Source organism: Callorhinchus milii, unplaced genomic scaffold (assembly GCF_018977255.1).
Source record: "Callorhinchus milii isolate IMCB2004 unplaced genomic scaffold, IMCB_Cmil_1.0 Scaffold113, whole genome shotgun sequence".
NCBI classification, from domain to species: Eukaryota; Metazoa; Chordata; class Chondrichthyes; order Chimaeriformes; family Callorhinchidae; genus Callorhinchus; species Callorhinchus milii.
Window position 1 is genome coordinate 110,273 of NW_024704854.1, and position 15,883 is coordinate 126,155.

Consider the following 15,883-nt stretch of genomic DNA (forward strand, 5'->3'; position numbering starts at 1 on the left):
ATAACACTTGCATTTGGTACAGCACCTTATCCTGTCGTTGAGATGTCTCAAAGCAATTTCTTGTAAAGTATTAAAAACAGACTACATTTTCTTATACACTGTATTACAAATACACACATATATATATATAAAAATATATAAGCGCCTTGGGACGTCCTCCCGACGTGAAAGACACTATCCAAATTAAATTTTGTATTGTATATTTACTGTATATAGAGGAGTGACTCAGATCTTGCAATTTCGCCAGAGTTTGCAGAGTTTGTCAATGTACTTAACAGATGCAGAACATATTCATCAGAAACTATAGCGTTGTGCTGCTTCAGGTCCCACCGCACTTCCCGTCCTATCATTAGCAGTTGGGTATTCACCATCTCTGCCCCCACAATTGGGAACTCTATCCCGCAATCCCTCGCCTTACCCCTTCTCTTGCCTCTTTCAAGTCCAGACTGAAGACCCCCCTCTTTGACCGTGCCTTCGGCCACCTTTCCACCTCCACACCCCTGCCCTCCACCCCTCCTGACTCCAACTCGGGTCCAAAACCCAATTGTCCATTGCCCTGGGATGCCTTTCTGATGAGAAGGGCGCTATACACGTGTAATTTTTTGTTGTTGTAAAGTGAATTGACTATATTTTGTGGGCAAAACGCAGCACCCAACAAAAGGCCTTGAAGTCCATGGGGTTTGCTCCTGTGTTTGAACCCACGAGATTACTAGCACTGCAGCCGTCTGCTCGCACAACAATATCTTTTAATCTCATACGCTCACCTCCCCTCGTCCTCCTTAAACTCAATCCCGGGGCTTCTTCAAATTTTACCATTTGTGAAAACTAGGGCTGGAACAAAGCTTCCTTTGTTCAGCGAAGCTTTGATGCTTTTCGGCTGGATCCAAGATTCATTATTAGCTCAAATTGCTGCTCCGGTGCCTGGAGTTTGCTTCACTGCCCCAGAACAGACAGATGTCCAATGTTTCCAAGCCCAAAAGCAAGAGGATTTCAATCTTAACCCTATAGACACACGGGTTCAACGAGTAAACAAGCCCAAAAGGCCTCCAGCAAAGGTCATGATTTCCATCACTTCTTAAAAGAAGTTTTTGTTCAAAAACTTTCAGGGCTGGAATTGCATTTAGTTAACAAGGGGAGGGAAGAGAAGCTATAAATCTGACATTGGCCATTAGTGCACAGTTCACAGGAGCACCAGAACTTTTTAAACATATAAACAGCACATGAAAAGGCTAATCTTCCCCAGTCCCCCACCTCCGAAAAGAAAATCTAGCTGCGAGTCGATCATGTGAAGTGCTTTGAGACATCCCCCTGATGTGAAAGGCGCTGTACGAATGTAAATAGTTGTTTTAGAGAGTCAAGTGGAGACAAGAGTACTTTGCTTGAGCAGAACGCTGGTTCAATTTGTGAATTCCCCACCTTCTTATTTTTAAAAGTCATTGGCGGAAGGTAGAGTGGCTCACATTCTTCTACCTCAATCTCCCCTTTGTCGGTGGCATTTCTATGTCTCCCTCCCACCCTCCGCCAAAAACATCAAGGTAAGAAAAACCCAACCAAATATCTATCTAATGCTTAGTCACATCGTTACTCAGGTCACTTAATAAGAAACCTTTAGGGCCAGTGGGACGGCCAGGACACAACAAATGGATTGAGCTGCTCAGTGATTGTAGGGGTTTCTAATGGTTGTATTCAAAAACAAAACGCTTTTACTTTTGTTCTTTTACAAAAAATATTATGCTTAATCTTACTATTACATAATAATTATGAAAATAATCATAATTCGCAAATACACAGTCACTTTACAGTATATTTTGTGAAGTGCTTCGAGCTCTAATGATATGATAAGCCGCTATATCAAATGCAAGGATTATTATCAGCAGCGCCTTGGGACTCCTCCTGAATGTGAAACGCGCTTTACAAATGTAATTTTCTTGTTGCCTTATCGCGACATTGAGACGTCTCAAAGCGCTTCACAGGATTTAAAGTGGATTGAGTGTGCACTGCGTGAACAAAACATGGCAGCCAGTTTGCGCACAAACTATCCATTAATTCCGTAGCTTTTATGTGGGAAATTTGGTTTGTGAGAGAAAAGAAAATCACATTCATAAAAAGACGCCTTAGCTGGAAAGTGTGCGCGTGTGTGTGGTGGTGGTGATGGGTGGTGGGGGGGGTCGAGGGGGATACATCCAACGTACAAAAGCCCAGCAAAGGGAAACTGGCTTTTCAATTTACAGTGAAACTAAAGCCTGATTACGGGTAAATATCAGACAGAGCTGATGCCAGGGATTTCCATACCGTCAGCTACAGACCTTCTTGGAAGTGGGTCTTCCAGGAAACTAGCCTGAACCAGCCTCCTCTCAGTCTACAGCGGTATTGATGGTAAGACAAAAAAAAAGACCCGAAGCATCAGCAGCAGCTTCCAAGCACTTGATGCCTTGCAGCTGGAATTTTTTAGAGAGAAATTCTCCTGCAGATTCACGTTTCATGGTTCTCTTCTGGACTCAGTTTACCCATTTAAAAGCCTCGCTCGATAATAAAAATAATAATAATAATCCGTCCGTTTGATATGTAGCGCCTTATCACATTTTTGAGACGTCTCAAAGCGCTACACAGAATATACCGTAAAGTGGATTGACTGTATTTTGTGGGCGAAACGTGGCAGCCGGTCACGCACAGGGGTGACCCAGAAACAGTCATGGATTGAGTGACTACATTTTTTGGGGGGGTTGTTTTTTGTTTTTTGTGAGAGATTATTACCCCCTGGAAAGCGATCTGTCAATCGGTTCCTGTTACGTGTTGGGGTGGGGGGTGAAAGAGAGAGGGGGGGGGGGGGGTGGGGGAGAGTAGGAGACAGAGAGAGAGAGAGGACAAGAATGAGACAAGAGACAGAGAAAAGGCGAAGTGAATCTCAAAAGAGCTAGGAACTTCATGCCTTCCCAGGAAACTTGACAGCAAGTTCTGAGTGTGACCTGAACGCTGGTGAGTAGAATGCTACTTGCTGGGCGTTTCCAGTTCTGCGACTCTGCCCCACAGCTCCCAGCAAGAAGGAATGCAGCTGGCAGAGATTGCACATCATGAGTTTGTATCCTGGTATTTAACCTTTGTTCCCACAACCTGGTCTCTTAGCACTTTGGGAGAAGGGGAACACAAAAGAAAGTGTTCCAAAAAATGCTTCCGAGAAGGTGTGCGAGTGAACGTCCCACTCTAGCAAAGCGCAAGCATCGTCTGCGGGCGCAATAATACGCGAGCACGCACTCGGATCACAAGGGTACTGTTCAAAGACAGGATTTTTTTTTGGTGGGGGGGTGGTGGGGGTCAGCCAGATATCTGACACATGCGGAAGCCCATCACCACGCTAAGGAGTCTTCAAACCAAGCTGAGAATTCCATGCATCCCACCTACACATGGAAATTCCAGAGACAGATTGTTGGAATGGAAGGAATGTGCACTCTCTCTCTCTCTCTTCCCCCTCCCCGGAGGGACATGGACTGCTTACCTAATTCCGGAAAGTATTAGGCGCAGGTTGGCGAGAGCCAAGACTTGGGGGGGAACCCAGAGTGTGCGTTGTGGTAACTGCTGGAAGTCTAACCAGCTAAAACCACACAGCTTGCCATGCATTACGCTGTCCGGAAACATTTTAAAATGATTTTTTTAAAAAGATAGGAATCGCCATAAGATTGCCTTTAAAGCATTACAGATAGTAAAAGGCGCTTACTTTTCGAAATGGTTTGCTGATGACATGGGGGGAGCTGGCTGGAAAAGCCACACTGCCCGACAATAGCAAGACGTGGGTACATACTTTGAAATGAAGCATCCTAAACTGTATCTAGCGGCTAGCTTTATGGTATATCGAGCTTCACAAGCCCCCAGAGACAAGTGGCGCTAGCTCCTGTGGAGGCCACTTGATCCACCTAAACATGTGGTTTACATGGGTCAGAACACTGGCTGCCAGTAAACTCAGAGGCTCATAACAATAATAATAATCATTGCATTTGATACGGCATCTTCAAGACCTCTCAAAGTGCTCCACCGAATATACTATAAAGTGAATTGACTGTACATTTTGTGGAGTCCTGTAGCTCGGTGGTGAGAGCACAAGCGAGACACCTGGGTTTAATTCCAGGCAGAGGGCGAAACCTTGGGCAAGTTTCCTTACTCCACACAGAGCCTAATAATAATCCCTCCAAAACAAGACAATAATAAATTGGTCGTTTTCAATCCACGACTGTTTGTGGGACGCTGCTGTGCGCAATTGGCTGCCGCGATTCGCCCACAAATAATACGGTCAATTCACTTTACAGTCTATTCTGCGAAGCGCTTTGAGACGTCGAGAAGACGTGAAAAGCGCTATATCAAAATGCAAGGATTATTATTATTATTATTTATTTTGTGGGCTTGTCCTAGCCAAACTCTCCCTCTCTCACTAACTGAGGACAAGCCGCCAGTCAGCGAATAGGAGTCACGAATCGTGACTTGCAAACGACTGCACAACCCACCAGCTTTGCTGACGCCATCTTGATTTTCCTCTAAGTTGCAATGTGGGGGGGGGGGGGGCAGGTCCCAGAATCAAACCAGCGTGTGAAGCCACCGAGTCACACAAGCAATGACACTGCCACAGGCTTTGTATTATCCCATATAAGACACGGAACAGGAGCTTCTCACAATGCCTCATTCAGTCTCTGAACTTTGAACGTTCTCAAGTTCCTAGCATTACAAAAACGGTTACTACACTTGACACCAATTACTCTCAAGGACCTCGAGACATTAATAAGGTGCTTTAAAATGTAATTTCTTTTGTTTACTGTGGGTGCTAAAATCCCTCTCGACTGATGGGGTGTGTGTGGGGGGAGTGGGGGGGGGTTAGGAGGTAGATAAGAAACCGCTAGAATTCTAAGGGATAAGAAATCCCTTAGAAATAAATAAAAATAATAATCTGGTCATCCAATCCACAACTGATTTTAAAAGATGTTGTGCGCAATTGGTTGCCTCATTTCGCCCACAAAATGTACAGTCAAATTCACTTTATAGTATATTCTGTGAATCGCTTCGAGACCTCTGAAAAACATGATAAGAGGCTATATCAAATGCAAGGACTATTATAGGATTATGAAATAATGGCCAATTTGGAACCATTCCCATTGGAAGGAAAAAAAAACACTCCTTCGGGACAGATGAGAAAATCGTCAAGGGGAAAAAAAAATACTGGTCGAGAACCGGCAATTAATAAAGTAAATGGAGAAGCGGTTGGCCCTGTGGTCAGCCCTTATCGCATGTCTCTAAGCAACAACAACGTGCTTTTATATAGCGCCCTTCATGCAGGGTAGCGTCCCAAAGCTTTTGACAGTGCCTGTCTTGTCGTCGACAAGCAAAGACTGAAGCGTTCCCAATTCTATCCCTTGTCAAAAACAAGACGGTCTTATTTCATTTTAAAGATGTTGGAGGAAGTTTTTTTTTAAAAAAAAACACTATAAATGCAAGGTGAAGCCATTACTTGTCTGTTTCTCTAATGCTCTGGAAAGAATCTACTGCATTGACTCCTCAGAGCCAGGTATTGATATTGACCCCACTATAAGACTCCACAGTCGTCCGCATAAATAAGTCAACGGCATTAAAATAAAACATTCCCACAGAAGGCGAGAAGGTTTTCTAGTAATAACCCTTTGTTACGATTAAATTCAGCATCTTTAAAGAGCAATAACCCGGCCTGTCTTGTTGTTGACAAGGGATAGAATTGGGAACGATTTAGTCTTTGGTTACTCAATTGCTTAGCGACATACGATACGAGGGCTTGATTTTCTTTTTCATTAATTCCAAAAGAAATAGGATTCAGGCTGCTGATAACTAGAAGTGCAAAGGCCACAGTATAAGGTGTTGCCGCCTTTAATAAGAGCCGTTTCCTCCAAAACGATGAATGAGAGATGACGGGAAACATTCAGGGATGTGAATGTGCGCGCAAGACCAGTACATATTTTCCGTGCACTGTGTTTGATGTGAATTTTCTACCTAGATTTTATACACAGAGTATGCTAAATCTCGCATCACAAAAGCATTAGCAAGCTAGCTGCAGTTTTCTAGATTACCCTGAACACAAATGATAAATTGCACAGCATTTTTTCATCATTAATAATAATAATACTAATCCTTGCATTGGATATAGCACATTATCATGTCGTTGAGATGTCTCAAAGCGTTTTGCAGAATATACTGTAAAGTGAATTAACTGTATATTTTGTGGGTGAAACGTAGCAGCCAAGTAATGAATCTGACTATTTAACCTGACAATTGTTGTGGTACAAAACACAGGTTCACCAGAACATCTTTAAAAAGAAATGCACCGAAAACAGTGTGTGTGTGATTTCCTCAATGGATTAGCAGTTACAGACCCGCCAACCCAGCACTGAGCCACACAGTGCAGAAGACAGGTTTAAATTCCTGTGTGGGTATGTGTATTAAATTCCTGTGTAACTGGAAACACCCAGCAAGTAGCATTGTGGGTATGTGTGTGTGTGTCGGAACCATGCTAGCAGTCAGGGAGCTGGAATTGGCCTCAGTGTCCATAGCCTGCAAAGGGCAGGAAGAAAACTGTGGTTCCCTCTCCCCATCGCAATTCAGTGACCTCCGCACGTGTAGGCATCAAGCTCGACTATTATTCATACATTTTTCATAATGTGACAAACAGCTTGTGCAGCGACGCAGATTTTTCAAAAGTAATTGACCAAATCTTCAAACTCCTCCCGTACAACCAACCGTTTCACATTCAGTCTCTGCTTTAAAGCTGGAAAGTTGTGCAAATGCAGCATCACATCAACTATTTGAGATTTGATATAGCGCCTTATCACGTCTTTGAGATGTCTCAAAGCGCTTCACAGAATATAGCGTAAAGTGAATTGACTGTATATTTTGTGGGCGAAACGCAGCAGCTAATTGCGCACAGCAGCAACTCCATAAACAGGCGTGGATAAGTAATCTTTTTTTAAAATTTGGAGGGATTATTATCCTCAGAAAGCGATCCGCCAATCGACTAACAACCAGGTTCCTACTACACAGAAGCGGGTGAAGTAAAGAAACTGCCTAAGATTTCACTCTACCCGGGAATCAAACCTCGGACCTCTCGCTTGTGATGCAAGTGCTCTAATGAGCAAAAGTAAGAAAACTAAAAACAAAATAATTCAAAAGAAAGCTTACAACGATGAAGGTCGATGAATAAAAGTCAGGTAGTGGCGGGGCAATTTAAAACCAGGGTGCAAATTTCTTCTTAAAAAGGGTCCAATTCTTCGGCAAAACTTTCAAAAATATTACAGTTCAATAATTTGACAAAAGCTTTGACATCTAACCCCCACTTTAATAATAAAAAAAGGGTAGCTTTTCCTTACCTGAAATGTAACCGCGCCCATTGCAGTCTTCTATATCCATCTTCAAAGTGCTGTGCTGGAATGTGAAAAAAATAAAGGCAGCGTTAGTTTCTGTTAGTTTCGCCTTGACCCCCTCCCTTGCCTCCTTCAAGGCACGTCTCAAGACCCTCCTCTTCGGTCACCCTCCCTGATTCCCCACCCCCCGCCCCAAACTCAGGACCAAATCCCTGACAGTCCAGTGCCTTGGGATGTCCTCCCGACGTGAAAGGCACTATGCAAATATAATTTTGTACTATATTGATCTTGGAGAAGCCAAAGGCACGACATTTCAGGCGTTTGATCGAGAAATTTAGCAGTTCCTGTCTTTACCATCTAGAATCAGGTCACAAACTCACAAAGACACAAATAGGCCAGTCAACCCAACAAAGCTGACCTATTACCCATCCAGCATCCAACTTTATTTTGAACGTTTAAAATTATTTTCGATTCCTGGGAAGGGCAAAACGTTGGGCGAGTTTCCTTCTTCCACACACACGCCTCGCAGTACCTAGCAGTAAGTAGGAACCCGCTTGTTTGTGGATTGGCGGATCGCTATCCAGGGATAATAATCACTTCAAAACAAAAATAAACTTAAAGCTAATAATAATTTGGTCACTCAATCCACGACTGTTTGGGGGACACTGCTGTGCACAATTGACTGCCGCGTTTCGTCCACAAAATAAGGCAGAGGGATTAAGGGAGAGAGTTCCAGAGTTTCAGGGCGTTTTTATACTTTTCAAAAATATACGGTCAATTCACTTTATAGCATATTCTGTGAAGCACTTAGAGATGTCTAGAAGACGAGAAAGGCGCTATATCAAATGCAAGGATTATTATTATTATTATTTTCACCTGCAGAACTATCTGCTAATAGGTGGTCACTGGTTTCTATGGAACTACTGTTGGGTTTTCTCATGGAAAAGCACTTTCTAATAGTTTGCCAGTATTTCCACAACAGCACCTTGCCAATATTTTAACTGAAGTGTCTGTGGGCAGAATGCCAGGATGGTCTATAAAACTATCTGAAGCAGTTTTAAAATACAAGCTGACTATATCTGGCACACCGGCGAGATCACTTTTTTCCCAAATTAGCTTTGAACATTATTTGTAGACTGTCCTTTTCCAGCAAAAATTCCGGTAAAAGTCAAAAAAAAAATACAGTGTTGGAATTTTAGGGCTGCTTAGAAAACAGAAGAGATATCTGTAAGAATAATAATTCTTGCATTTGATATAGCGCCTTATCACGTCGTTGAGATGTCTCAAAGTGCTTCAAGGAATAGAAATTTCTGGAAAGCTAATCAACTGTATATTTTGGGGGCGAAACGTGCCAGCCAAATTTCGCACAGTCCTACAAACACTGTGGGACTGAGTGACCAAATTATTATTATTATTGTTTTAAAAAGGATTATTATTGCTCGAAAGCAATCCAGCAATTGACCAGGTTCCTACTTACTGCCAGGTAAACAGAGACGGGTGGAGTAAAGAAATTTGCGTAAGGTTTTGCCCTGCCAGGAATCAAACCCGGGTCCTCTCGCTTGCGAGGCGAGTGCTCTAACCACTGTGCTACAGGACTCCACTGTAGGTTACAAATAGGCAAATAACTGGACTGACTGCCCAACAACGAAGAAACCATGGATTACAGGGCTTGCTTGGAAAGCAAGATTACGCAACAGAAGACTTTGTAAGGGATTTGAAGAAGTAACAGAGAAGAGGAGTGATGGTTGTAAGGCACTATGAGCGGCAAAATTAGCCTCTGCAAGACATCTGCAACACTTCTGATTTCATAAGCACAAATAATTTTCTCATCTAGTCAGCAAAGCAACGCCTCCCCAAAAACAATCAGCGACCCCCAACCTTCAGATTAACATCTCCTTTGGTTGAAGAACAGACCCTGCGCTGGAATATTAAACAGTCGGTTGGGTGACTATTAAACCCCAGCACGCACAAGAGCATTCAGGACAGGAAGGGAGAAAACTTAGATTGGTGGTTGGGAGGGCGAGNAAAAAAGAAGGGGGAGAAAAAAGAAAAACAATTCCCTCTAACCGTATCTGGAACAGGTTTTAATGAATGATTTAATGTTTACTTTTGCCTACAAAACACACAGTCGCTACATTTTCCGGTATGTTCTGTGCAGCGCTTTTGAGACGTCTCGAAGATGCAATAAGGCGCTATATCAAATGCAAGGATTGTTATTATAATAACTGGACCAAGCTCTCAGCTGGTCCATACTCGGGATGTCTTTAGGTCGAGCCTGTCGGTTCGCTCAGTTACTAATGTCATGCCACATTTTAAGAAACGCTGATCACTGGCACCAAAAATATTGAGAAACACTGAAGTGGATCACGTTGGGCCACGGCTATGAATGCATTCTCCAAGTTAAATGCAGTCTGTCCAGAACTTTGCATTGCAACACCTCTCTTGGCATAGCTAGACTCGCGTTGCTTAGCTTATGTCCACCACAATACTTTTCAGTCTCAGTTTCCCTGATGATATAGCCCTCGTTTACAGTCAATTCACTTTACAGTATATCATGTGATGCACTTTGAGACATCTCAATGATGTGACAAGGCACTATTTCAATTGCAAGGATTATTATTAGTATTTTATAGTTTTTTATATTTAAATGCTCGTATTTCGTCTCACTACATTTGTAAAAGTACATTTTTATAGTCAACCGAGCACATCTGTAACATCAAATAAATTCTGTGGTAATGCTACAAATTGTTTAAATAAATGCTTGGAGGATGTTATTTAACCACAGGTTTAAAAACATTAAGATGTATACAGCATTTATTTGAATGCTGTTCATGCCACAGTCGTGTGAACTAAACAGATTTATTCCAATGGAACTCAATGCAATGACAAGTAATGTACTGAAAGAGATTAACGAAGGACTGACACAAAACACTCAATGTCCATCGCTCATCATCTTTTAATGGGGAAACCAAATTGAATGTGTGGGTTTGGCTGGAGGTTTCTCATACCTTTAGACACGAGCAGAACCAGCCCACCCACCCGCCCAGTTGGTGGAAACTCTGCAGGGATGAGGTTATCAGGATTTTGGGCGGTCAGAATATGGTCCCAATAATTTGGACTAATTTAGATTTGAGCAACACAATTGGCAAAATGTGTAGATTGGTCTGGGAGAGTGAAAACTTGTGGAGAAAATGCACCAGACTCCTCTGGCTCCCTATCACAGAACAGAGCGACTTCAAGATCCTTATACTTGTCTACAAATCCCTTCACACCCTCGCACCTCCCTACCTCTACAACCTGCTTTTTCCCCACTCCACCACCCGCCTGCCGCCTCTGCCCAGATGGCTCCAGCCTCCTGCTTGTCCCTCGTCCCCTCCACCATCAGCAGCCGTTCTTTCAGCCACTATGGCCTGAAATCTTGGAACTCTCTGCCTCAATCCCTCTGCCTTGCCAGTAGTTTATCGTTTAAACAACTCGCCTCACAAGCGAGAGGACCTGGATTCGATTGCCGGGCAGGGCGAAATCTTAGTCAAGTTTGCTTGCTCCACGTGCCTCAGTTTACCTAGCAGTAAGTTAGTCAATTGGCGAATCGCTTTTCCAGGAAAAAAAAATTAGTAATTTAGGACACTACTGTGCGCAATTACCTGCTACGTTTCGCCCACAAAATGAACAGTCAATTTATTTTACAGTATATTCTATGAAGCGCTTTGAGACATCTTGAAGACTTGATGAGGCGCTATATCAAATGGAAGGATTATTATTGTCCCCTCTTTCCCCTTTTTCAGATCCTGACTGAAGGCTTTCCTCTTTCGACAGTGCTTACAATCAACTCCTCCCTCCACCCGGCTCAGCATCAGGCTCCGCCACTGTTAAGCGCTCGAGACACTATCCTGCAAAAGATGCTGTTGAAATGCAAGTTGTTGTCGTTGCCAATTAATTCCATTAGCAGGTGTTAATGCAACAGCCTCCAACAGAAAACGCTTTAGACTTTGCCACTTTAGTTCACTTCAGTAATTATTTGTGCAAACGGGGAACATGTTGCTGATAAAGAAATGGCTTAAAAAGTTTCAAGAGGTTTCCCAAGTCCTACTTCGCTTTGGTCAAGAATAAATTTTAAAAATCAAATGTGGAAAGACAGTCAGAGAATTAAAAAAACAAAGCACTGAGACAATGTTGTTGGCTTTACTGAATATTTTTACTATAACAAGTTATAGTTTCATTGCTGCAACTTTCAAAGGTTTATCAATTATTAGAATACCTAAAACCTGGTAATCTACTTTCAACAATATGAAATTTACTCTTGGGTCAAATTAGACATTTTTGAAAATTGGCACAAAATCAGGATAGAAAATGTATTCAAATTCAGGTAAGTTTAAATCTTTTTAGCTCTACAGAGAACGCATCGCCATATTCCTTCCTCATCATTTCTTTTTAAAAAAAACTAGATGTACTTACAGCGTTAGTGAGATTCAGTGTTACACTCATGCTTTTACTTGGTGCCGGTGGAGTAAAATGGATATTTTGAACCGAGCGTCAATGTTGGATCCAGCTGCTTTGATTGCCACGACCAAATAGACTTTCCAATGAAAGAGTTAAACTGTCGGTACAGCAGAACCACAGCTCGGACGTAATCAGACGCTGCTCTGAGTCACTTCCAGCACTTCAAATTGGAAATTACTGGGCACAACTAGGTCACACGCGTTTCATCGGCACACCTGCGTTCAAAGAATAGCCAATGCTGAGTGGAGGGGGACGTTGCCGGGGGGAGGGGGGCGGGGTATTTAAAAAGATCAAAATAAAATGTCACAGAAACAGTGTGAAGGGATCGCAAATTCACAAATAGTTTTTCGAAATAGATTTCGCCAGATATTAAATCTATAAGTGTAATTTAATATCTAGGTTTCTTTTAAGTGCCTATTTTTCCCCAAGGCACCACACATCACTCCCTTACCGAAAGACCAGCAAACTATCCCTAAGCAGTTGCCAATGCGCTCAGCCGGTTGGTTGCTTTGAGAGGCTGGGGGGGGGGCAATTAGTTTGCCCTCTGTGGTTTGCCTCCCTCCATTTGCCACGGTACCCCAACACTGCAAAGCAAGAGTCTGATGCTTAACATATGGGGTAACCACGTGTGAAAACCTAGGGCTTTCTTTAATGGAGCTATATTACAGCAAGCTTGTGTCAAAAACACATTCGTAGTCTAACCAGAGTATGACGAGCGTGCTAAGCAACACCAATTTGTATTTATAAAGCGCGCTTCACGCTGGGTAGTGGGGTAGCTAAACTGTACACTACACTGAAATAGTGCGTACAGTTAGAAGCGCTATTTCTGTATACGGCTGTATGTTCCTTCTGAAATTTCAGTGTTTGGAAAGTACATCTTAAAGCACTTCACACAATGATTTACTCTGAAAAAGCCTGGCTTGTTGTGATGTAGGCCCTCAGAAAACCAAGGTCAGAAACAAATGAAAGGAGAGATTGTAAAGAAACGATTCCAGAGGGTGGTTGGAATGTGGAATTCTTGGCCGCAAACCGCTGCTGAAGTATGGACTGTCTAGAAATTCTTTGAAAAGGGAATTGGATGGAGGCATGAAAAAGAGGAATATAAAAGGGTGTGGCAAGCTAGTATGAAAGTGGGATTAGATTAGGCTCCTGGCCAGTGAACATTTGATGGGCAAATTGCCTGTTCCTGTCCTGCAACATTCTTCAACACGCTGCAGCTAATCTGCGCCAGTCACATCCCACCAACAGTAATGAGACGAATGACCCCAGACACATTAAATTGATCTGAGAGTTCAGTTGGGCTTTAACAAGCCCTTCACACTATTTTTCTAAATTACAGGGCACCCACAAAGTCTTGTTACCCTCATGTTTTTCTCCCCCTACAGTGCAACAACTGAAACACATGGAAGAATGATGATAATTGTATTTAGAAGTACTTAATTGTATTCAGTCCAAGTGTTTAACTGTACTTAGATGTCCAGCGGATCGGTGTGAATGCCATCAGCTTCAAGACAGATAATGATCCGTCACCATGTTCGGTTGCGACATCTTCTGTAACATGGATGGTCGAGACATCTCAAAGCGCTTTACAGAATATATTGTAAAGTGAATAGACTGTGTATTTTGTTGGCAAAACGCGGCAGCCAAGTGAGGTTAGAACAGGTGGCTCACGTGGAGAAAAAGACCAGTGCAGAATGGAGGGTATGAATGACCCATTTCTGCGCTGCAACATCCTATGCAATTGCACGTTTAAACCATAGATGATTAAACAGTACAGAAAGCAAACAAAGATATTTGATGAATTTCAGATTGCACGACAGAGGGACAGGGGGAGGGGAAAGAGAAGGAATTCTTCCATTCTTGCGATTCTGAATATGCCTGAGAGGTATCTCCCCAACTCCAACAACAACAACTTGCACTTATATAGCGCCCTCCATGCAGGGTAGCATCTCCGAGCTTAACAGTGACAGAGCCTGACTCCAAACCGGGGTGGGGGGGTGGCCGCAAGAAGAAGGTCGAAGAAGAGGATTTTCAGGCGGGACTTGAAAAAGGGGACAGGGGGCAAGGCAGAGGGAGAGTGTTCCAGAGTTTTGGGGCGTAGTGGCTGAAAGCGCGACCTACAGTGTGGGCCAGAGGGTGCGAGGGACGAACAGTAGGCCAGTGCCAGTTGAGCTGAGGCACCGGGTGGTGGATTGGGGAGGGAGGAGGTCGGAGAGGTAGGGAGGTATCAGAGAGTGAAGGGATTTGAATATGAGCGTGAGGATCTTGAAGTCAATCTGTTCAGTGATGGGGAGCCAGTGGAGCCTGGCCAGAACTGGTGAGATGTGGGTACGGAGTTTGGTCTGGGTAAATATGCGGGCGGCAGAGTTCTGAATGAACCGGGTCTTTTGAATAGTTGAGCTGGATAGACCGGCGAGGAGTGCATTTGAGTAATCCAGGTAGGAGGTGACAAACCCATCCCCGTAACTTCTCTTGGGGGACACAAGTCTTAAGCATAGCCAGAAATCTCCTTTGAGAATGAAAGGATGAACAAAAGGAAATGTTTTGCAGTTGTTTCTGTATTTTGACTTCATTTCAAAAGAAAAAAAAAATCACTTATGCAGATTTTCTTGGGTACGCAGCTCTTTGCAAAAGCCAGTCCTCGAGTCCTCCAATCTTCAGTGGCCTCGTCTAAATGTCAGCCTCACCACATGCCGCTAAGGTCAGCTAAGAAGAATTAAACAAGTGCCTGCTAAAATTGGGTCTTAAAATAAAAGGTAAATGTTTTGATATTCACAGGGAAAACCATATCCCCCCCCCACCCTTACTCTATACATACTATGCCCCTATTTCCCATTTCACTCAGGGTTCCATTCAATCTCTGAAGCTCTTTGAAACGTGAAAGGCGCTACTATATTAGTGCAAATTGTGCTTAATATAACCTACATTAAAAAGGCAAACTTCGTATAAATCAATGTCACATCAATTATTTTGCTCAAAAATGTAGGCAATTAGACCAGTAAAAGTGGTTGTGTTAGCAATGTCACAACACAAAATATTGTAATTCTAAAAATAACTCAACAGTACTTCATAGTTTCTTTTAAAACGTCACCGATAGTTATTCTCTATTTAAGTTGATGTAGATTGCTCCTGCTTTTCAATGTCCCGAAAGAGTCGATGCCTTGAAATTCGCTTTACTCCACGAGGCAAACTAAGGGAAGTTGGAAAGATTCCTCATTTTGTCATCAGCTCGGGCGTCGAAAAGGGGCACAAGCAATGTACGACTCATTCCTGGGGTGCTCAATGGGTAAAAAGTCCTCTGCTGTGGAGCTGAGTCACACAGAGCCGGAAAGTCCCATGTCCAGTGCACATTCTGGGGTCCCCAAGCCTCGATTCCTGCCAACCTGCGCTAATGTTTTCCTGAATTTGGCACACTGGAATCGTTGGATCTGAACGCTCCTTACTCAGCCACAAGTTTCTGCAGTTGACTGCACAAGGTTGCAATGTTAAAAGATGGGTATGAGTTTATACTTGATACATGGTACTTTCACACTCCAGTGTTGTTTCTCGAGTGCCTAATCACTGTGATATCTTACTGCAATTCAATCTAATTTTCGTAATAAACTGTTAAAAGTGCATGATGCCAAAGTGGCTGAACAATAGCTGGGGTACTCATTCTAAAATAAAATCTAGTGATCCTTTTCCACTGAACGTGTGCAGAATCCCCCACACAAAAGCCATTAGGTAGCAGAGTTGATAGTCATCAGTTTGAACAAAGATCAAGTTTGAAGTGAATGCCAATACACGTACAAGTAGAGTGACTAACATTCTACGTAAACGGTGCTTAAATTTTATGCTTGGATCACCAATACTGAGCAGCAAATATATCATGTTTTGGTTAAAATCAGAAAAGGACATTAGGTATAGCTGGCTGACTGCGCTTTTCAACTCTTATTTCATGTTAGGTTTGAAATATTTATACGGTGTAGGCCAGCGGTCTGTCAGAGAAGAATCTTGAAGTTCCAGTCGATTTGAATTCT

General features: G+C 42.9%; 1 protein-coding gene across 3 annotated transcripts in view; it reads right to left on the reverse strand.

The window, feature by feature from the left end:
• ikzf4 (IKAROS family zinc finger 4) overlaps positions 1-7,482 on the reverse strand; it is a 48,449-nt gene extending 40,967 nt beyond the window's left edge. For 2 of the 3 annotated variants that reach the window (XM_042345833.1, XM_042345832.1), the window contains exon 1: positions 7,371-7,482. In XM_042345833.1, coding sequence (XP_042201767.1) covers positions 7,371-7,410 — 40 coding nt within the window. In that variant the 5' untranslated portion in view covers positions 7,411-7,482. The remainder of the gene's footprint in view (positions 1-7,370) is intronic. The other variant, XM_007911443.2, reaches the window with a different exon arrangement.
• Between the last annotated feature and the right edge of the window lie 8,401 nt (positions 7,483-15,883).